At 40.8% G+C, this 22,328-nt stretch overlaps 1 protein-coding gene across 10 annotated transcripts in view; it reads left to right on the forward strand.

The window, feature by feature from the left end:
• LOC145400268 (uncharacterized) overlaps nucleotides 1-22,328 on the forward strand; it is a 213,305-nt gene that overhangs the window by 7,519 nt on the left and 183,458 nt on the right. For all 10 annotated transcript variants that reach the window (XM_080272823.1, XM_080272817.1, XM_080272818.1 and 7 more), the window contains exon 3: nucleotides 15,439-16,377. In XM_080272823.1, the coding sequence (XP_080128949.1) occupies nucleotides 15,439-16,377 (939 nt within the window). The remainder of the gene's footprint in view (nucleotides 1-15,438; nucleotides 16,378-22,328) is intronic.

Here is a 22,328-nt window from a genome sequence, read left to right on the forward strand (position 1 = left end):
TACATATCCTCTGAATGTGGCAGTCTACTGAAAAATTTAATATTTTGGATTGTTTGAATTTATCCGGCTTTGGTAAACTGTGGAACTAGCATGGGAAAAACTCACAAAATCTAACCTAACAGATAGCCAGATCTTTCATGCATACCTTAAAAATAAGTTCATTAGTTCAAGAATGTTGGAGTTTGTAGAGTGCTGATCCAGAATGTTAATAGCAAAAAAAAATGCAAGATAAAAAAAATAAGAGAACCATTAACAATGAATCATAAGAAAGTAAGTGATTTGTAGGGGGAGCTTTGAGAGACGGTAGCAATGTGGTGAGGTATATGCAGGTCTCCCTCGTTTTACGATTGGTGTGCGTTCCTAGAAAGGCAATCGTAAACCGAAATATCGTAATGTGAAATTAAGATTTAATGGGAAAAATAGGGATGCTTTCCTGGACTCGTGTATAAGGAACTGAAGACCCATACAAGTGATCTAATATGCAATAATAATGATGATGGTTTATGTATTGTAGTGCATCTGAATCATATATGTATGTACATTTGCAAACATAAAGACATGAAATAGCAAAAACAACATGAAATACAGCTGTACTGTACTGTACTGTTATTTACCCTCCTACTCTACTGTAGCTCCGTCCACCTTTAGTCGGTCCCCCCCGAGGCTGGAGGACGTAATGCCTTAATGTCTCCTCCGAGGCTAGGAGTCATCCTGGGCCAAAGCCCATCACTCGTCAACACAAGAGGTGGAGAGGGAGGAAGCAGGGATGGTGGAGGTTTGGATGGCAGGGGTGGATGACTCAGGAGATTGAGAGGTGGTGGAGGTTTGGGTGGCAGGGCTGGATGACTCAGTGGTAGCAGAGGCAGATGGACCAGCAGTGGGTTTGAAGAAGCTGGAAATTGTTGTTTGCTTTGCCAGCCTCCTCCTGGCCTCGCGGGATTTCCACATGCCCAGTTGTAAATGCGAGGGAGCTCAATTGTAAAATGAACACTTGGTACTAAAGAAGAAGGATCGTAAATGCGAAATATCATAAAAACGATAGCGTAAAACGAGGGAGACCTGTATTCTATATGAAAGGTAAGACTGGACACCTAACTGGTTTGGCCAGTGTGGTTCATATTTTGTTTCTTTATTCAGATATTAATTTTGTATCACATCATTACGTATCATTTATAAAGGCTCCAGCATGCTTGCGTGTGTTGGCCTTGGTCAGCTAGTGGCGGCTCACCATGCAGCTCGATTACTGGCAGCCTCCCTGTTGAGTCCCTTGAGTCACTATATGACCTTGCCCCAGGCCTTTTTCGGTCTGCCTCTAGCAGGAATTAATATTTGCTGCTCGCAGAAGAGTGGCTAAATCTATTGTGTCCGCAACATTTTAAACACTTGAGTTCTAGTACGGTACCTTTTTCAGGACTGGGATCCAACCTTTGTGGAAGGTATATTGAGTGGTGGGGGGTATTGGTGGTATGTCTGAGGTTCTTTGGTGTGCATCTAGTCAGATGCGTTCTAGTGTCATGCAGGAATAGCTGTAAGTATGAGGCGCCGAGTTCATTACCAGGCTAAGTGCCAAAATGGCCACAAAGCACCTACATGCACGAAGAAGTAGCTAATCCATCCCTCTATACGTTGGAAGTAAAAAAGTGCTAAGAAACAACCTACAAAGGGGTCAAAATCCTGGTTAAGTAGATGTGTGTTGCACCGTCATGCCACACAGCAAAAAAAAAAGTCTGGTTTCGCACTAGTGCTCAAGGCGGGCGACTGGGTCCAGAATTCTTCCAGCTGTATGGTCGCTTTTCCTGAGTTCAGCCTGTTTATGTTCCTTGTGTCGACTCCCCGTGGTGTTGAAGTGAATGTGAGAGCATTACTGGGTTATATCCCAGCCCCTTTCCTTACCCCCCTTGAAGCTGGCCAATCAAATAGTCAGGTTGCACTGCAGCTAGCCAATAAGCTGACACCTGACACTACTCCCACCAGCAGCTGTGAAGGGGAGAGGAGAAGGGACAATACTGTTCTCTCACCCGCCTTAAGGTTGCTTTCTCATTATTGTTATAATATTTTTTAACCATTATCACTGTTGTTATTGCCATTGTGTTTGTGAAGTTACTGGTACTCGTAGCATTTTTTTTCAGGATCCATTTTCATTTTTTATCATTCAGGTTACAGGGGTATTCTAATAATGTCCTCAGACATTTGAGTGCTGTCTTACTTTTTTATTATTATCAGCAATATAATAATTTATTACGATTTTCTTGATGTTTGTGAAGTACCGTGAACCGGGGTGACTTCGTACGATTTTGAAGGTTATTTCATCCTGACACAATTTATTTTGGCCAAAATACTGATGTTAAGTATTACATACGTACGTGAGCCAATAACCTGTAAGTATCTAACAGCCAGATAATCTCAGTATCTCCATCTAGACGTAGTAAAATATTTTATAGGTGTCCGAGGTCACCCCGGACTGGGGAGACTTCGGACTGCCTTAGGGTGACCCCGGACACTCATTAGAAATGCACTGAAATGGGCCCCTAGTAGCTCAGCTGAATGTTTGGACAGTTCTGGGGGGTCTTCGGACACTGCGCGACTTTTAAAAAAATTGCTGAAAAAAATACAAAAAAATACAGAAAAATTACAAGTAAATAGTAGTGATATATAGCAAAAATAGATGAAAAAATAAATTTTCCATTGACTTACAACCCCAGTTTAGTTGATTATACATATACATTATAGGGAGTACATTCCCACGCTATGCGCAGGTTAAAGGCACGATTGTGACTGACTGACCGGACGGTTTAAAGCGTGCCGGCTATTTAAATGCCTAATTAAAGGGAACTTGGAATGGAGGAACAGAAGATAGGGAAGGAAAGAGCTAAAGAGTGAAGGAGCTTGGGAAGGAGAAACAGGAGTTAGGAATGGAAGGGGTGAGTAGATGAGGAACAAGAGGAGGGAGTGGAGACGAACTATAAGGATATCATACCGGTACCGTACCATATGGTAACTTAATATGTGTTCTCACATCATATTTCTTAGCAGCAAAAACAAAGATAAGCATGCAGACTGTGTACATCGTACAAAATATGTTTTATTACATATAAAAAAAGCAAATTAGATATGCTGTCTGACCTCAACCCTTTAAATATCCATTGTCCGAAGTTACCCCTTTAAATCCCAAAAATGCGTACACATTCACTCATGTCATGTTTACATACATTTAAAATGCAGATTTTAACCCTTTCTCTGTTCCAATCTTCAAGTTAGACGTTAAAGTAAACCTCTAAATGTGTATAAGCGTGCGGTTTGTTATGATTCGTTCACACCAGACCAAGTTTTCCCGTATTCATTTTTTCACCAAAAAATAGCATTGTCTTTATTACAATATATTCACCAGTGGAACATAATATTTTAAAAAGATAATTATACATAACATTTTACAAAACCTATGCAACATTATCCCGTTTAAATATATACGATATCTTTCTTCGTTTAGCAGCTGCGTAGCATTTAATCTTTTTATGCAAATTTCGTCCGAAACCACCCCGTGTCCGAATTCACCCCGGTTCACGGTAGTTCGTGTTTATTGGTGATTAAAAACTCTGAGTAAAAGACGCACAAAGTTTCCGACCTTTAAACTGCTATTATTGTGAAAATAATAATACTTATGTCATAGAACTTTGATTATATTCCACAGTATGACACTCCTGAGACATTATGCTAGTATTTTATTGACCTCTTATGATGTATTTCTGTAGTTATTTGTAGGATAAAATATTTTCGTAGCCGATCGGTCCTGCAGTGGGGGGCAAAATTTTACTTCTTCACACGATATCATCATGATTAATGACATAGCGCAAAATAGAGGTTATTGCAGTAAAGGAAATACCATAAGCTACATAAAAAAAAAAAATCAAAATAACACAAGTGGTTACAGAGATATCAAAGTTTAAAAATCGCCAGACTTTAAACACATTTTCTGGCGTTTTGTAGTTTTGGCACTTGGCCTGGTAATGAACACAGCACCTCAAATGACATAGGGCAGGGCAGAGCACTAGGGTGTGTGTCTGGGTTGCGTTGGAGGTGTGTGTGTGTGTGTGTGTGTGTGTGTGTGTGTGTGTGTGTGTGTGAGTGCATTTAGTTGGCTACATACCTTCATCCTGGTGGAATAAAATGTGTAGGGTCCTTGAATGACAGGCTAAAGGGGGTTAGGATTGTGAATGAAGAGTTGAGAGGTTGGATGGGACATGAGCGTATTAATTTTATGATGAGGAGGGGTAGGTTGACATGGTTTTGCATGTCAGGATGGAGAATTACAGCTGGGTGTGGGGGGAGTGTTGTATACATTGAGGGTAGAAATTGCAAGAGTTAAACCAAAAAAAGACATGGGGTGAGGTAATATAAAGTGACCTCAGGGGACTGAACAACATGGCTGCTAAAGATTGAGGAATGTGGAGAGCTGCCAGTCAGGTGACCAAGACTGATGCATGCAAGCATGTCAAAGCCTTTATAAATGAACCAAAATGTTGACACAGGACAGTATAGAGCTTTGGTCAGTTAGGTGCACTGTGGCAGCCTGTGATCAAGATGTCATTTAACCCATCCGTGGCTGCTGGCGTCGAATGACGTTTAGCTGATAAATGGCCGCAGGCATCATATGAGTGTGGCTTATAGAAAAAAAAAAAAAAAAAAAAAAAAAAAAAATTTGGGGGGAAGTGAACGAACGTTCTGAACGTCTTTAGGCTGACCTACACTGCACTCGCATACATCCCATCAAGCAGCACAGAGCTTGCTGCTGTGATGAGTGGATTTTCGATTTTTTCACTTGCGGCATTGCCTAAAACAAGCACTACTACACCCATTATCTCAACCCAGACAGCAAATATCATCTTTGTCCTCTCATGTGAAACACACACAACCACCCTGTTTATGATTATGAATAAATACAGGCACAAAAAAGACATGCTAATTAGAGAAAAATACATTTTTGTCTTGGTATCTTTACCTATTTGCTCATATTTGTTGCACTGGTTTGGATCATTCGATGCAGTGCAACTTGTAGAAAACTGTGAAAACTTTTGGGAAGTGAATGAACATCTGGAACATGAGACTGACCTTCACTTCACGGCCTCACGCCTCATTTGTCAGTTCACCACCTGCTGCTGTGATGAGTGGATGTACGATTTTTTCACACATGGCCATGCCTAAACGCACATAGTTACACCCATTATCTCGACCCAGACAGAAAATATCATCTTTCTCCTCCCTTGCAAAACATACACAACCACGCTATTTATGATTATTAATAAACACAGGCAAAAACAAGAAATTACATGAAAGTAATAATTAATTTTTGATTAGTATATTTATTTATATGCTCAGGTTTGTTGCACTGTTTTGAATCCTTTTACATATTCTTTGCCTTTTACAAGCATAACAGGAAAGTTTTCTGAGTTCATGTGATGCTTTCATGGGTGGAAAGGCCTCCTTTTCCTTTCCTGCTAATCAGTTCGTGCAAGGTGTGAATGGCAGGTCGTCTTGCATTTCATCCCTCACTGTCCTGGCTGTACACTCAAGGGATGATGCTTATTTCATTTGGGTTTGAAAACAAACACTCTCGCGTCCCTTTTCCAACAAACTCCACCACCCATACTACAAAAGTAAGTTGATACTACCATAAACACAATAAACCGAAAAATGCAAAATAAATTCATAATAGATTTTTTAACATTCAAACCTCGCATATTATGTACTGAAAAACTTCAAAATACACATATATAGTTATTTCACACCTTTTTAGCACCATTGACAATGTTTTTTGTAAAAACAAAAAAGTGCGATGTTGCATCACTGCAATACTTACGTGTAACTAGTATCAGCTGCCTAAATTTACGCAACTTCTGCGTTGGATTGCATGCCACAGGATGGGTCTAGGAAGCTGAAATTTGCACTGCCGGGTGCATTGGAACATCCTCTTCAATATGGCAAGGGGAAAAAAATTTCGAAACTTCAGAAAGTGGCCAGGGGTGCACATAAAATTCCAGACCGACAGCCATGGAAGGGTTAAGTGCATAACCATTAAATTAAACACTGTTTAGGCATGTATGTCTGGTAGCACTGTGATTGAGCCACATCACCACACATTTTCCTGTATATCTTTGGGAAAGATTCTCAACCTGGTCCTGTGGTGGTGAGATGTCAACCACGGGGGTGGCAGTTCCCTTCATGGTGTACAGACTGTAGGGTAACCTATAGAGGCAGTTGCTTACCAGTGGTCAACAGGTCTGCTAGACCAAACAAACGGGTTCAACAGCAACAGCCAGAGAATAATTGCATTATTTTTTTCCTCATAATACAGCAGGGGTAGAGTAGCTATTAAATGTGTCCTTTGTCTTATCTTTATTCTAATTATGTAAAATGTGGTAGGTGGGGGCACTCACCATCCACTCACTTGATGTAGTGCTGCTGTCGGGTGTATTCCAGCCTTCTTTCCTTCCATCCTCTTCTGTCTTCCATTCCTTCATTCTTTCCTTATCCTTCTGCCTACGGGTAACTTTATACTCCCTCTTCTGTCTTTCTTCATTCTTTCCTTTCCTTTTGCCTGTGGGTGACTCTACACTGAGTGACAAGCCAATTGGTTTCCTGTACACGAGGAAGCCATTTACTATGCTGGGTGGTAACCATATAACCAAATTTTGGCGCCTGGTGATTTAGTGGGTAATTATTGCGCTCCAGTCGGATTGAACCGGTGAAGGTTTATATCCAAGGGATGGTTGGGGTTTATTGCTCATGTAATGCCACTCAGGGATGAGTGAGGCTGGTCACTCTCATCTTAAATGTTGGGACCAACTGCCTAGCCCCAGGCTCCTACACTCCTCATGGGGCAATGTAGGATTGGATGATGGATGGATGTAGCATAATAACACTCCAGAACTCAAAACAAGCAGCAGACCAGCTCAAATATTACCTGTACTCGGTAGAATACAGTTAAGACAAAAAAGCTACACCAACAAAATCAGCCAATCACCCTTTTCAGACATGTGAATTATAAACACACCCTCAAGTCCCCCCTCTTTAACCAGGATCTCCCTCTGGAAAGATTCCTAATTTTCTAAGGCATTGAATATATGCATGACTATACAAGTTTTAAATTTTCAGGGTCTGAAATACGGTACACTGATCCCTCTATGCACAGGTCTGAAGTATTGACCTATGGTTCTGCACATCTGGAGCCCATGCGCTCAGAGATGTAATAACCAATCTTAAAAGTCTGTTGTGTTTACCAACAGCGGTAGGTGGAGGTGTTCATCGTCTGCTCACAATGTAGTGCAGTCTTCAGGTGACTACATGGCATGACAAGCCAATGATTTCTTATTAACCAGGAAACTATTTATTACACCATGTAGAGAAGAGGTGTGAAAGACTTAGACACTTCAGCAGATCCTGTTTCAGAAATATGCCACTAGGTTTGCTTCTGTCGTCCGGCTCTGATGTGGGGTAGGCTTTGAAAAAGTAGCCAGTGCTTAATTTTTTTTTTAATTTTTGACTCAAAGTAAAACACCCCACAACATATTTTACTCGTGAAAGTACTCATTCCGCGTGATATGCTACAAAGACATTACAATATGGGAGCCTTTTGATTACAGTATATATAAGTGTCATTTTGTAAACTGAGCTTTCACCAGTTTTCTCTGTAAGCATAATGTAGACAAAACCTAGGCTGTTTTATTAGAACCATCCATAAAGCAAGATAACTGATTAAAATATCTGTCATTTGTTAATATCCACAAAGGAAAATAGATACAAATCCACAGATTGGCAGCTCCTTTCGATATGCTGCCCTGCCTAACGTGCTGCTCTCGAGTGCCTGCCCTTTTTCACCATCTGTTTGAGCTTTTCCTTGTTGTACCCCAAATATGGTACACCTCTTTCTTTGAGAAACTCCCGTAATTCTGGCACGGTCCGTTCTTTAAATGTGTCCCTGACTCCATTGCACAGTTCAGTTAAGTGTATTACACCCAACTCCTCCCCACACTTGGCTGTGGTTAAAGTGTCATACCACGTTGCTGTTTTGTTTTTAATATGGCTGATTCGCTTACTAAGCATTCATTAGGTACATAATTTTCTGTGGAACAGCTTACTTCTTTAAAGCATGCTAGAACATACACATCAGAAGTCCTGAAGGTAATTTCCATTTACTAATTGCACACAGTTTATTCAAATATATGTAAATAGACAACAGACTGTTTTAGTCCCCAAGCTTAGATTCTGTGAAAGCCTGGTTATTCTTTCTTTACACGTATATATTATATGCACTTGATTGAATAGGAAGAAAAGATTCCTATAAATAGCAACATTGTTATTAACTTAGTATTAGGTATAGTTTCACAGGTCTTTAAAATCCCGCAATAATATTTAGTCGAGGCTGGGTGACACTAGACTACCTGGTGGCAGACCTCTGAAACAGGGTTTGGTGAAGCCTCTAATTGATCTTGCTGGTGAGTCTCATGCATGTGTGGAGGAGTTTTGTTAGTTGGAGGACATGTTGTGTGCTGGAGGTGGGGTTGGAGCTAACTGTGGGTAGTTAAGGAGTGGTTGGAGAAAGTTCAGGGAGCTATTGCCTATCCTAATACTGAGAGGGCTCTCCCTCCATGCGAAGGGATCGTCGAATGTGGCATGTGTTCGGAGTGTAACACTTCAGAAGTTGACCTGGGCAGTGTTCATAGGCTCATACAGAAGTGACAGAAATTAGATATGTAGTGTGTCCTTGAATGTAAGGTTTGGGAGGGGTAGGATTATGATTGAAGAGTTAAAAGATAACAGTTATGATGAGGAGGGGTAAATTGAGCTGGTTTGGGCATGTTGAGAGGATGGGAGATGACAGTTGGGTGTGGAAGGTGAGAGGTGTGACCATCAAGGGTTGGGTTGTGAGAGGCAGACCAAAAAAGACATTGGATGAAGTCATAATATGTGACCTCAGGAATAAGGGGCTGAAAAGAGAGGCTGCCAGAGATTGATCAGTGTGAAGAACTGCCTTTAGGTGACTGATGCTGGTGCATGTAAGCATGTTGGAACCTTTATAAATCAGTATATGATGTGATATGTGGTAACTCACAAAAAGATTGAGCCTGTAAGGTCCTAAGGGATGGTTGGGGTTTATTGCTCATGTAATATAGCTTGGGGGCCAGAGAGACTGGTCACCCACACCTTAAATGTCCAAACTGAGTAGCCTCGAGTCAGGCTTCTACACACCAGATGGAGGGGGATGGTGTGGATGATTTATGTTAACTATTTGACCTGATCCTGACTGGTCCCCTAAAGACCCAAGACCCTCTTTTTACCCCAGTTAGAATAAGTTTCCTAATAGCATAGCCTATTTTATAAAGGGAAAGCAGACATAAGACAGTGATGTGAAAGTGGTTTCAAGAAGTTTATAAAGGTGAAAAAAAGTAACCATGATGAACCCCAGCTTGCCAACTATAAACTCTCCATGTTCTTAAGTAGACTGCAAATATGCATCCTAAGAACATAAACTGTTGTGAAGGAGACAAAAGAGCAAAAAAGAGGTTTAAAGGAATAAAAAAGGGGAAAAGCTAGTCTTGGGTAGGTTTAACTGTCAGGCAACCCTCTCCCACTACAAACCAATCTCTGCTGCACAGTTGGTATTATCAAGGGTTAAAGGATCAGTATTTGTGGCCTTTGATTGCATGGAATCCTGGGTTAGCATGTAAAAAGAAGCATAAGACTATGAACTTCTGTTACAAGCAGCATTGTTATTAGTATTAACTTCATTCTGAGGGTGTAGTTTATCTTTTGCTAACACCGGATGATTTTATTTAGTTTTGGAGAGGTTGTTCAAACTGGAGAATTTAGATATAACCTTCATTAATCCCTTCACTACTAGAGGATCCTAAGTTGAGTAAAATTATTATGTTTTGTTTTCGTTCATTTTCGTTTTTGAAGGCTCCAGCATGCTTGCATGCATTGGCTTTGGTAACCTAATGGCGGCTTTCCATGCTGCTTGATCTCTGGCAGCTTCTCTATTTAGTCCCGTACCCCTGAGGTCACACTAAATGATGTTGTCCCGGGTCGTCTTTGGTCAGTGTCTCTCTACCCTATCCCCAACATTAACACTTCTCACTTTCTGGTCCCAGTTATCATCCCCTATCCTCTCCACATGCCCAAACCATCTCAATCTACTGTACCTCTCTTCATCGCAACACCAATACACTCCAGTCCCATCCTACTCTCAACTCTTCCATTGTAAACCTATCACCCCCAGTTCATGCACCCAAGGACACACTGCGTATCCACCTAATCATTGCCATTTCGTACGTTTGAGCCTGCGAATATCCTGTTCCTTTACTGCCCAGTTCTTACTGCCATACAGCATTACACTCCTGTCACATGCCGCATACAAAGATCCCTTAGCACGGATGGAGAGCCCTCTCAATATCAGGAGAGGCAACAGCTCCCTGAACTTTTTCCAACCACTCCTTACCCTAGCTACAGAGCAAGCTCCAGCCCCACTTCCAGCACATAACATGTCTCCCAAATAACAAAACTTTTTCACACATTCAAGAGACTCACCAGCAAGTTCAATTCTTTCATGCCTGGCAATATCCACATGCTCTGCCCGACACACTGCACGCATGAAATCAGCATTATCTTGCAGTCTACTTCTAATTCCGCTTCCTCTCTTGTGCACCCATTTATCACAAACACTGCACAAAATGGAGTTACTTCCCACTCCCTTGTTACAAACTGCAAGAAAAATGAGTTACTGTTTGAAGATGTGTCATCAGATTGGATTGAGGGGGTTAAGTATTATTATCCAAAGTGAAACTTGAACTTTGTTGGAAGTCAAGTGAGAGGAGTGAAAATGAGTAATGTGAGATGAGCATGTGGAGTTCGTGGAGGGGGCAGCCAGATAAATGAGGAAGTGAGGGAGCATTGTATTGTTAGTGTGGATATACTGAAAAGCTTTGGCCCAGAGGTAGTTTTTCTATGTGGAAATTTGGAGAATGCGACATTGTCTTGTTAAGTTCCTTTGCCATCTCTATAGCTACTATGCCAGTTTTGCTAAAAGTTCCATTTGTTTGGAAGTTTTGATATTTAGAATGGATTCTGACAGTGGCCTCTTATCATAAGTGTTTGGGAATTTCCTGGAACACATTCTGACTTAATGACTTACCCAGAGAGAGAATGTTTTGAACACATTCTGATCTAATGCACATTTGCCCCACGTGATTGAGAATATTTTGAAACATATCCTGACAGATAATTAGTGCTTACCCATAGTGTTTGGAAGTCTTTTCGAACATGACCAAACATATAATGAGCACTTACCTACAGTATAGTGTTCGGGAGTCTTTTAGAGTGTGTCCTGATATATATTGATCACTCACCCTAAGTGTTTGGGAATGGATGTGTACCATGATAACCTTCATTGTGGTAACTGTAGAGTGATGGTTGAAGGTGTTTTCGAATGAAGGATGGCTAGTACACTTAAGCTTTTACTGTGGATACTGCCTTATCCCTCCCTCCCTACCAGAAAGAAATACAGTAGACCATATTGTACAGCTAATGTATATGTGAAAACTGCTGGGCAAAGTTCCGTATGAACCATTGTTACTTGGGTAATGTGGTGAAGAAAATTTCCAAATTTTCCCAAATTCCCTATCTTGGGCTTCATGAAAAATGCGGGCTCACCAGACAACTGCATAAAAACACACTGGTGATAACATGCTGATTATCATTAGGCTTAGGAAATAGTGAATGTAAAACAAAATGATGGTAAAACAGTAATTGGCCATTAACCCTTGCCGAACTACAAACTGCATAAAAGACACAAAGAGGGTCTGTCTGAGCCAAGCGGCAAGCCTCCTGTGAGGTACACTATACAGTACATTGGTTATGAAACTGACTCAGGAAGAGATTAACTGCCTTACAAAGAATCAGCCTGGCAAAGGTTAAGTGGAATTTTAACTTGCATTCATTTGGTCGTCTCGAAAAATGTACACTCAGCAGTCGCCTGCATAATAACACAGATGATGACATTAATCATTATTAGGCATAAGAGGTAGTGAATGAACAACAAAACGATGGTAACAAGTGGCCTTTAAGTGGAATAGTAAATTTTCATTGACACTAGAGCAGGGTTCCTCATTTACTTTCTTAGAAGATCCAGTCATAATATTTTACTTTGTGGCAGAGTTCCAGGTGAAAAATCTGGTTTTTAATGTCACTGATTCAATAAAACACTTTCATTTATGTTAATATATAATTGGACTACAGAAAGTTAATCCTGTGACCAAATACAAATAAGGATTAAAGTAGATATTCCTCTCTCCTGTTAGTAAGGTTGTTAAGTAAGACAAAGAATCTACTCACTACATTTCCAACTTCTCAGAAATACAAAATGAAACTCATCTGCTGAACAAGTTGCTATCTGCCTCCCTTATTTAAGCATGGTCACTTTAGCACTTCCACCACCACTTCATACCGTGTACCAGTAAACAATCTAACAGTTGTCAGTATCCCTCCGTCAGCTCATCATTTGATCAAGCTAATGGCAAGTCTGTGGGTACGTGCAGTGCAGCATGTTTAATATTGGTACAGTATTCATTCAACGAAGACTACTGTTCTCTTGTTACCAGTGTGTACTCCTGACGAGATGACATTGATAATATGCCATTTAGAAATATGAAATCCTCGTTACTATGAGTGATGTGAGCACCTAGAATAGCTGGAAAAAATAGTGGTCCCTTTGTTAATCATTAGTCTCACTAGTCTGCATTAAAACCAGGAAATGAACAGGTTTGTATTACTCCAGTAGCTAAACATAATTTTTAATGGTAGCTGAATGAAGTGAAACTTATTTGAGCCGTATTTTGGGCGAAATTTATCCAACGTTGTTAAGTAATATAACTCTTTAATTTGAGGGAGATACTAAATGTTCGGTGATGGAAGTCGCTGGGATCCAAACCAAAGGTCATCTGGGTCCAAACTCGGACCACGGTCCACTATTTGAGTACCATTGTTATAGAGGATGAAGTGACAATTGTTTTGGGAGGGAGGTACTGTATTTGAGATTGAGGGGCTAGAGGAGGGGGAATGAGGAATGTCTGTATCCCCACAGGGGCTGAGAGTAGGCCTTAAAGCCCTCAGGGTCTGGTATTTTGTCATGCAAAACTTGGTTGCTGTGCAGAACTGGTTTTGTAGAAATTAATAGTGCCTTGTAAAATATGTTTGAATAATCTGAGGGCAAGCAAAACAGATGTACTTCACTCAGCCATTAAGAGTCAAGTATCTCTGTGCACATACAAACTAGAGAGAGTACTGTTAAGACCAAAAATAGAATGGCTTGCAGAGAGAAGTTTTGGGAAGATGTGAAGCTTTGATTGGAAAATTGTCCCATCAGTCTGTGAATGCAATTTGTATTTTGTTTAGTTGTCAGATTATTTTATTCAACTTACATCCTTGGTGTTGGTGGGGTTAGAAATAATCTCCAGTGACCCATTTAGACTATAGATGTTTGATATGTACAGTATTGTTTTGGTTAATGCTAACTGGTGTTATCCCGACCAGCAAGGTAAGTATGGTTGTGTTCTGACATTCTGGTATGGTTTGGTATGGTTCTTTAACCAGCAGGGTAAGTATGATTGTGTTCTGACATTCTGGTATGGTTCTTTAAAATAATTCTTTTAAAACTTACTTTTTGGTAATCCAGTCCAGGAGGTTAGCTCTGGTGAAATCCTGTCAGGTAGGCTACCTACTGTACTGTAGAGAATTGGGGGAGGGACAGAAGTTGAAGTGATGGCTAACTGGAAAAATTTGGCATTTGCTACTCAATCAGATTCTGGTGCTAGCTTTTGAAAGGAGAGACCCTTTGGGATGATAACTTCTGGGACATTCAGTAACCATTTCCATTAAGAAGTACTGTTTATGTTTGTTTGGGTAATGCCAGGCTATTTTAATAAAGAGATGAGCAAAATGGTTGTATGTAACAGATGAATGATGATACCCCATGGAAGATAATGGAGTGAATGTTGTGGATGAAAGCTTGTTTAACAAGAGTGGAATTTTCGTAGGTTTGATGATGAGTTGAATGGATGTATGATTAATTTCATTTGCTGCTTGTACATTTTTCATTCTTTTTTGTGGATCAGACAAATCACTGTTATGGGGTATTTGGATAAGATCTATCTATTTATCAGTATCCAGGTGCTGCAGTCCTGTAAGGGGTGGCCATTTCTTTGAGTTGGTTGTTTTATGGGGAAGGGCACTAACCCTCTGCCAACCCATTTATTGACTAGTAGGGAACACGTATGTGTTAGTTATAAGGTAACCAGGAGTATTATAAATAGTTTCCTGGCTTACTTGAAACCATTAGGCTTGACACTCTTTGTAAATTCACCACCTACCACTAGATCAGTGGCATGAGATATTTAACAAGATATTGGTTATTTTAGAAAGAACACTTTTAGGTTAATAACTTCAAAGCTGAAGCTGAGGCTTTAAATTCTGGCTTCCTGAAGGCAAAACTGGCTTCAGTTGCTTGTACAGTATTTCAGGGATACGGAGATATGAAAGTACTTTGGCAGAAATACTCATAGTACATATTTTAACTGATAGTGAGTTCATGCATTTCATACTAGGAAGTGGAAGGTAAGGAATTTAACTGCTGCATTAGGCAGTATTTCAAGGTCAGGTGAAGTGGACAGTGGAGGCTTGTGTATACTGCTAGTGAAGTTCGTCTAGGCAAATTTGTTTGAGGATAGTTTTACACTTCATGGAAGAGAACTGGAGTAACTGGGAAGTTTCATCTCATCAGAAATGTTTGAATTGTTACTGAGAAATGTTAGATCTTGAGTTAAAGGCAGCACACTGACAAAAACCAGCATGAAAAGTTAAAATCTCACCTCCTCTCTGTTGTCCCTTACCCAATATTGTCCTTCTCTTTGAATAAAGTGGATTACAGCACCAGCTGTACCATGTTGGAAATCGGTTTGTCAGCTTGCAGTAACACTTGAGTACTCAGATAGTTTGCATATGAAATCATCCTCCAGTAGTAGAAGATTTTTTAATTAGGTTGAGAAGATGAAGAAAGCTAACTAGAGCAGCCCACTTTTTTTTTTTTTTTTTTTTTTTTTTTTTTTTTCCCCAGAGGTGGTGCTTGTTTTCATTATCTTGACCTTGGTATGGATATCTGGAATCTTAAAATGTTACTGTTAATAGAGTCTAATGGGACATGATCATTCTGACCAAAATTTGCATTGAAGTGTCCAGTGCTTAGTTTGATTTTTTTAATCCCTTAGAATTTAAAGGGTGTAGTCATCAGTTCAGTGATTATGGTAGCTGCTTAACTTTAGAAAACTGACATACAGTATTTGCAAATTAGTGTTGTATATTGTGTTAACTCGGATGCCTTTATTTTCTTTTCAGCAAGCCTATACTGATGTGACGCTGGCATGTGATGGCAAGTTCTACAGTGTGCACAAGTTGGTGCTCTCAACATGTAGTGATTACTTTTGTGCCATGTTTGACAAGACAGCTTGTAAGAGTCCTGTTATAGTGTTGAAAGATATTAAAAGTGAGGACCTAGAAGCTCTGTTAGATTATATGTACCTTGGTGAAGTGAATGTTAGACAAAGTGACTTAGCCTCTCTGATAAAGGCAGCAGAAAACTTGAGAATCAAGGGCCTTGCAGTACCTGATGATGAACCTCCTAAGAAAACACCTGTAGTGTCAAGCCGATCGGACTCTAGTAGAAGAGATGGAGGGAGTGGTAGTCCTCCAGCAAAGAGAAAACGGAGAGATGAAGTTGAGGATGGACGAGATGATGTTAGACCGCCTCCTCCTCCTCCTCCTCCGCCTCAAAGTGGCTTACACACCCCTCCTCCTCCATCTGTTAGACCAAAGAGCCCAGTTAGCCAGCGATTAAGTCCTTCTCCTCATAGAACCCCTCAGGAGTCTCATATTCCGGATGATCGTGATAGCCGTCCCCTCTCTTCTCCGGTGGAGTCTCCTGTTGCCTCTCATGTACCACATCCGCAGTCGTCACAACAGTTGCCTCATCAGTCATCACAGTCATCCCTTCAGTCATCACAACAAATACCAGAACAAGAAGCCAGTAACCAGTACAGAGGGGAGGAAACACCAGCTTTTGTGAAAGTGGAAATGGAGGAGGAGCAAGAGGATATGAACCGGGACTCCTATAATGTGAGTGGTGATGGGTATAAAGAGGAAAACAGTGGTGCGGACTTAAGTGGTGATTTAAGCAATGACCTTCCGGAGTTCCTTCAGCAGGCTGCCTCTGGTGCCCTTGCTGGCACCTCTGCCACTTACCACCATGCCTTTGCTGGACCGTCTGGCTTTCAGCCGGTGAGTAACGCTATATGTATATTACTGCTTAATTTTGTGCATGTACAGTGTCATGTGCAGCTCCTTGCATACTGTGCTTATTAAATCTCTATGTACTTAACTATGATATACTTTCTGACACTTTCACATTCCATATCCACTGTCATCATATTGACATGTCTCCTCCCCACCCTCAGATTTACACCCTTTTCACCACCATAGCCCATACCATCATCATCATCGTCATTATCATCATCCAGACCTCGTTTCCCACCGTAGGGTAGGGTGAGGAGTAACAACTTCCAGACAGCCAAAGTTTGCCCATTTCAGTGGGCCACGCGTCCATTCACTCATCATTCAAGCCCTCAAAATCCTGTCTTCATCATATATGGCCCCCAGATTTTCACCACATTTTGTATCGTCATATATACCTCTCTGATAGAGCCAATCCAAATGCTGTCAAGTTAAAAAGGGGTGCCAAATCCTTGGTTATGTGCTTTTCCGCACAAAATACATCCATCCAGCTCGGTTTCTTGTCAGTCCCATAGCCTCACCAACTTTCATACTTCTTTTCCACACAAGCTCATTCAACTCTTCTTCTTGGCCTACCTCGCCTCCTCTGTGCTTAAAATTCGCTCAGGTATACTCGTACCTTTTTCACCACTCTGTTGTCATCCATTCTCTTCACACGATAAAACCATCTCAGTATACTCTTTGATTCTGGTGTCCACAGACTTCCTCACTCAGCATCTTTCATGTACCAGGATCACATTATTCCATATCCTATCCACTCTGTACTCCACATAGCTACATTTGTCAGCACTCCCATCTCCACTGCTTTCACTCTTGACTTTTCATTTTCATGCCACACCATAGTCTTGCATCCATATGTTAAAGTTGGTACTAACACTCCTTCATGTAAGCCTCGTACAGTTGCAACACTCAAGCTTCTGTTTCTTATCAAGGCCTTCATAGCATCAGCTACTTTCCTTCCATCTGCCACTCTACTTTTCTCTTCTTTTGCAAATTTTGCTCTCTTTTTGATCACAGTATTTGAACCCACCAATTTCACTCTATCTCCATTCACCGTAACTGCACTGGGAGTCACCTTCTCTCTTAGTAACCATCACTTTACTCTTTTCTACATTTACTCTTAAGGCACGGCACTCAGACATCTACAAAACTCTGTACTAGTCTACCAACCTCTTGTCTGGCATTTGCAAGTAGCACTGCATCATAAAATTTGAGATATTCCATCCATCACCATTCATTACCAGTACCATTCCTCTCTCTGTTACTCATGTTTTTACTTCTCTCATCACCCCATCCATTTATATATTGAACAACCATGGGGTCGTCACATAGCTGTTGCATGTCTGCATTGATTGTGAACCATTCACTTAGATGCCCATTTACCCTTACACATGCCTCACTACCATCGCAGAAACTCTTGATGGCTCCTAGCAGCATACCATCTACATTGTACATGCACAACACCTACCCCACTCCTTCTCTGTCTACTTTGTTATGTGCTTTTTCTAGATCCATAAATGCCAAAAGCATACCGTAGTCCATCTCACACACTTTCTCCACTATCTGTCTTACTGCAGATATTTGATCCACACATCCTTTGCTACTCCTAAAACCACTCTGTTCATCACTCACTGGGACTTCTGATCTCTCTCTTACTTTCTCTAAAATAATTCTTCCATATACCTTCTGTACAACACTCAGTGGACTTTTGCCACGATAATTCTTGCACACACTTCACCTGTCTTTATTTGTGTCCCGGGGTACAGTCACTGCCTTTTTTCCATTCTACTGGCACAATTTCATTCATCCATGCCTTCATACATACCTGTATCACCTACAAGCACCTCACTCCACTCTCCCCACTACGCTTAATCATCTCTGCACACACCTCATCAACCCCGGCTACTTTCCAATTTTTCAGCTGCTCACAGCGTTCTTCACTTCTGTGAGTTTCACCTTTCCTGGTACTGCATTCTTTCGTTGTACACCCCCATAGCCAGTCATGTTAACACTCACTTTGCTGTCTCCATTCCCATTCATCAGACTTTCAAAATATTATTTCCATCTAGTTCTTCTTCATCACCGTGGGTTAATAGTCTGCCACTTACATCCTTCACATTTTCACATGTCTTTCCATTGTCATTTCTACATTTCTGCACCTCTTTTGTGAATAAGTTCCTCTGACCCCTCTAATTACAGAACCAATAGCTATCACATCCTCTCTTGGTAAAGTATTTGAAATTGTGATTAATAAAGACATAGTTAAACACCTTGAATCCAGTAGCTCAGTTAGTGATAGACATTATGTTTTTTTTTGCCATGAAAGGTCCACCTTTGACATAATCTCTTAACTCATACCATCCATCAGTTAATTGACCAACATGGAGAAACTAGTGCAGTATCCCTTGATATTTCTAAAACTATAGTGGCACCGTTCCCTGCTGTCCAAACTCCCTTGCTATGGACTGTCGTCTTTTGTTTCTCTGCTTTCCTCATATCTCAGTGATAGAAAAATGAGAGTAAAAGTAGATGATGTACCCGGGTATATTCCAATTTCCACAACACTGACATGCCACAAGGATCAGTTCTGGGGCCAACCCTATTCCTAGTTCATATTATTGATCTCTTATCTGTCACCCACAGTCCCATCCATTCATATGCAGATGACTCAACACTTCACAGTTCATTAACACTCAAACATCGATTTACAAAGTTTAATATCTCCTACTCTCAACTCATTACAGCCATTTTCAGAAATCAAGACTTATCTAAGATCATTGAATGGGGACAAAGTAATCTTGTCTCATTTAGCTAATGCTGATAAAACCAAATATATACAATTTACTAATAGACGGATGTTGGCAGATTCGTATATTGCCTTTAGTGCTGGTTTCATTCCAGTCTCCAAAAGTATTGAAATTCTTGGTGTTTCACTTAACAGTGCCCTCAGCTGGACCTCTCTATGTCAGATCACATGCTAAAACTGCCCCAAGATAACTTTGATTTTTGTACAGAGTCTGTAACTCCTTCACTGACGAGCAGTTAGCTATAATTTAAAAGAGTCATGTGTGCTCTCAACTTGAATATTTCTCACCCTTTTGGAATGGATGTTTAGAGGTTGCAGGAAAGCAACTAGACAAAATTCAGAACAAAGCTGTTGGAATTATTAATTAATAACCATCTATCTATCAATAGGCCGATGCCCTAATCCCGCAAAGGGTAGCCGCTGACAAAATGCCTCCAAGTCGCTCTGTCACCCACCATTTGACTGCCCTCCCCTCAACTCGCTCCCCCTTCCCTCATATACCTCTCAGTTATTAATAATGCTGCTGTTATAAATAAACTGCAATACCTCCCCTACAAGTAAGGTGGAATGTTGCCTCCCTTGCATTATTTTACAGATACTTTTGTGGCAAATGCTCAGATGAAGTTGCGTCCATTGTGCCACCTCTCCATGCCTTCCTTCCTGCTGCATGGGCATATGGTAGTGCTCATGACTGGAGTGTCACACAGCCATAGTGCATACCTTCTACCTATCAGAATTCTTTTATTCCCCAAACTGCATCTCTCTGGTTGTCTCATTTTATCCCCCCCCCCCTCCCTTTTTTTCAACTGCCAGTCAACCCTAGCTCACCCCACCTTAGGGTTTTTAGCGTTCCTTCACCGATCACAAGGCATGAAGTTTTCTTGGGTGGCGTCCACAAGACTATGATAAATAACTCTTAGGAAGGCCTCACAGTAGTGAAATGTCTTGGAGCTTGAGAACGGACTCTTGTGAAAGGGGGAAGGCCACTGTGATAAACACGGCCCCAGGTGCCATAATTTGGTTGGTTACCACCCAGCGTAGTAAATGGTTTCCAGGTGTACAGGAAACCATTTGTGGTGTTACTCAGTGTAGAGTCACCCATAGGCAGAAGGAAGAGGAGGGAATGAAGGAAATAAAGACAGAAGAGGGAGTGTGGAGTCACCCGCAGGCATAAGGAAGAGGAAAGAATGAAGGAAAAAAGACAGAAGAGGATGGAAGTGAGGATGGGGCAGTTACCCAAGAGCCGCACTACGTTGAGTGAGTGGATGGTGAGTGCCCTCACCTACCACTTAGCAGCCCGTACTAAATAGGGTTAAATGTGTACCGTATGCATTACCAGTTATGTCTTCCAAATCTTGTTATGAGCCACTAGCAAAGTTAAGTGCTTGTGGGGAATGTACAGTATTGTAGCTAATACAGTAGACCTCCCTCCACCCACACCTGCTAGGGTATGAACTAGGTTCTGTTAGGACATCAGAATTGTAAAAATGGTTATTAACATTTGATTAGAAGAGTGTTGATATATAATCCATTATAGCCTCTTACAACACCTTTAAGAATTCTACTGTACTGTTGTTGTTTTTGTGGACTCAGGCTTGTTTGAACTTGAACCCAGTATGCTGCAGGCTGAAACTGCCCCTTTGCGGTGCACTGTCCCTCTTTTGGGGAATAGGTGAGGAGTTGTGGGATGTTTGCATAAATACTGTCCATTTGTATTAGTGCCTCCACATGATGGCATTCCATTCCAATACAAAGTATATATTGTTAGACACAATAATTTCTAATAATTGCAAGTGCCAATATTTGGAACATTACATTGCTTAGGAATATACACAGAAGGATCATTGACTTAATTGTAAAGAGCTGGGGAAAGCTATAATTACGTTGATCCAGTTAACACTATGACAGGTGTGTGGAATACAATAACAGTGGGAAGCTGTTGAGGCATTGAACTTTGAAGGCATATCTACATGGAAGTTATGGTTGTGCCGGTGTGTGATGAAAAGAGAGACTTGGATTTGAGATGAGATGAGTGTGTTTTCACCATGGTTGTTCAGTGTTGACATACCATAAATGCTGTTAAGGAAAGAGTAAAAGAAAAATGCTTTAGTGATAATGAAGCAGGATGAAGCTTGTTAGCATTATTTTGACCAGAGGTGCTCTAAAGGGACTTGTTTTCACTTGACCCAGCTGAATTGATTGGATCTGATGTGGATAGGTGCAGTCAGCTGACCAGAACTGTGTTCTGTAATTTGTTGTACTGTATGTGCACGTGTGGTGCCTTAAAGCAGGAAAAATCTTCATTCGCATACATTCATCCATTCATCTGCCATACATAATTGTCTACATTAAGAACTTCCAGGCCCTGCTGATCAGTGTGGTTTACCACTTTTGGTTTGTAGTACTCCTTGCATGAACTTGCTGACAGTGTGTTATAAACCACTATTCTAGGTTTCTCTGTTCCTTGCACATTTCTCTCTCTCTCTCTCTCTCTCTCTCTCCTGGAGTATTGGAGTGCTTCATTTCAAAAACTGTCTTATCCTCCCACGTCCTGGTTGGTGTCCCAGCCCTCTCGCTTGCTCTGCTTTCAGTTTGCACATCATTATCAGTGTCATCTGTTCTGCACCCGTTTTTCACTGGTAAATCCTTTTCATCTGTGTCTATTCTCAGTGTCAAACCATCATGTCCCCTGTATATTGTAGACCTTAAGCACTGGATTTTTGTGATCCATAATGACGACTTTCTGAATAATGTGTGTATGCACATGGATACAGTACAGTATATACCTCCTTGCCATGTTGTGGTGTGGAGTACTCATCCTCATATTATCTTATGGTACTTTTTTTTATTTTTATTTTTTTTTCTGCTGTAACAACTGAAAGGCGATAGATTCATTAGTAATGAGAGGTATCACTTAAATGAGGTTATTGGTGTTGGAGCATGAAGATGTAACCATAAAGGGCAAGCTTTTTATCAACTATTTATTGGATAGGCTACAGTTCACTAATTAAAAATGAGGGTGTGTTTTTCACTTCAGTTTGCATGTTGTGGTTGGAAATACAGCACAGTACAGCATTTTATATGATTCTCAGGTCATGATGATTTTGTGGAGCTTAGTTAAATAGTCTTTCAT

This window comes from Coenobita brevimanus, chromosome 51, assembly GCF_032717465.1.
Source record: "Coenobita brevimanus isolate Jiangsu-jjx chromosome 51, ASM3271746v2, whole genome shotgun sequence".
Classification (NCBI taxonomy): Eukaryota; Metazoa; Arthropoda; class Malacostraca; order Decapoda; family Coenobitidae; genus Coenobita; species Coenobita brevimanus.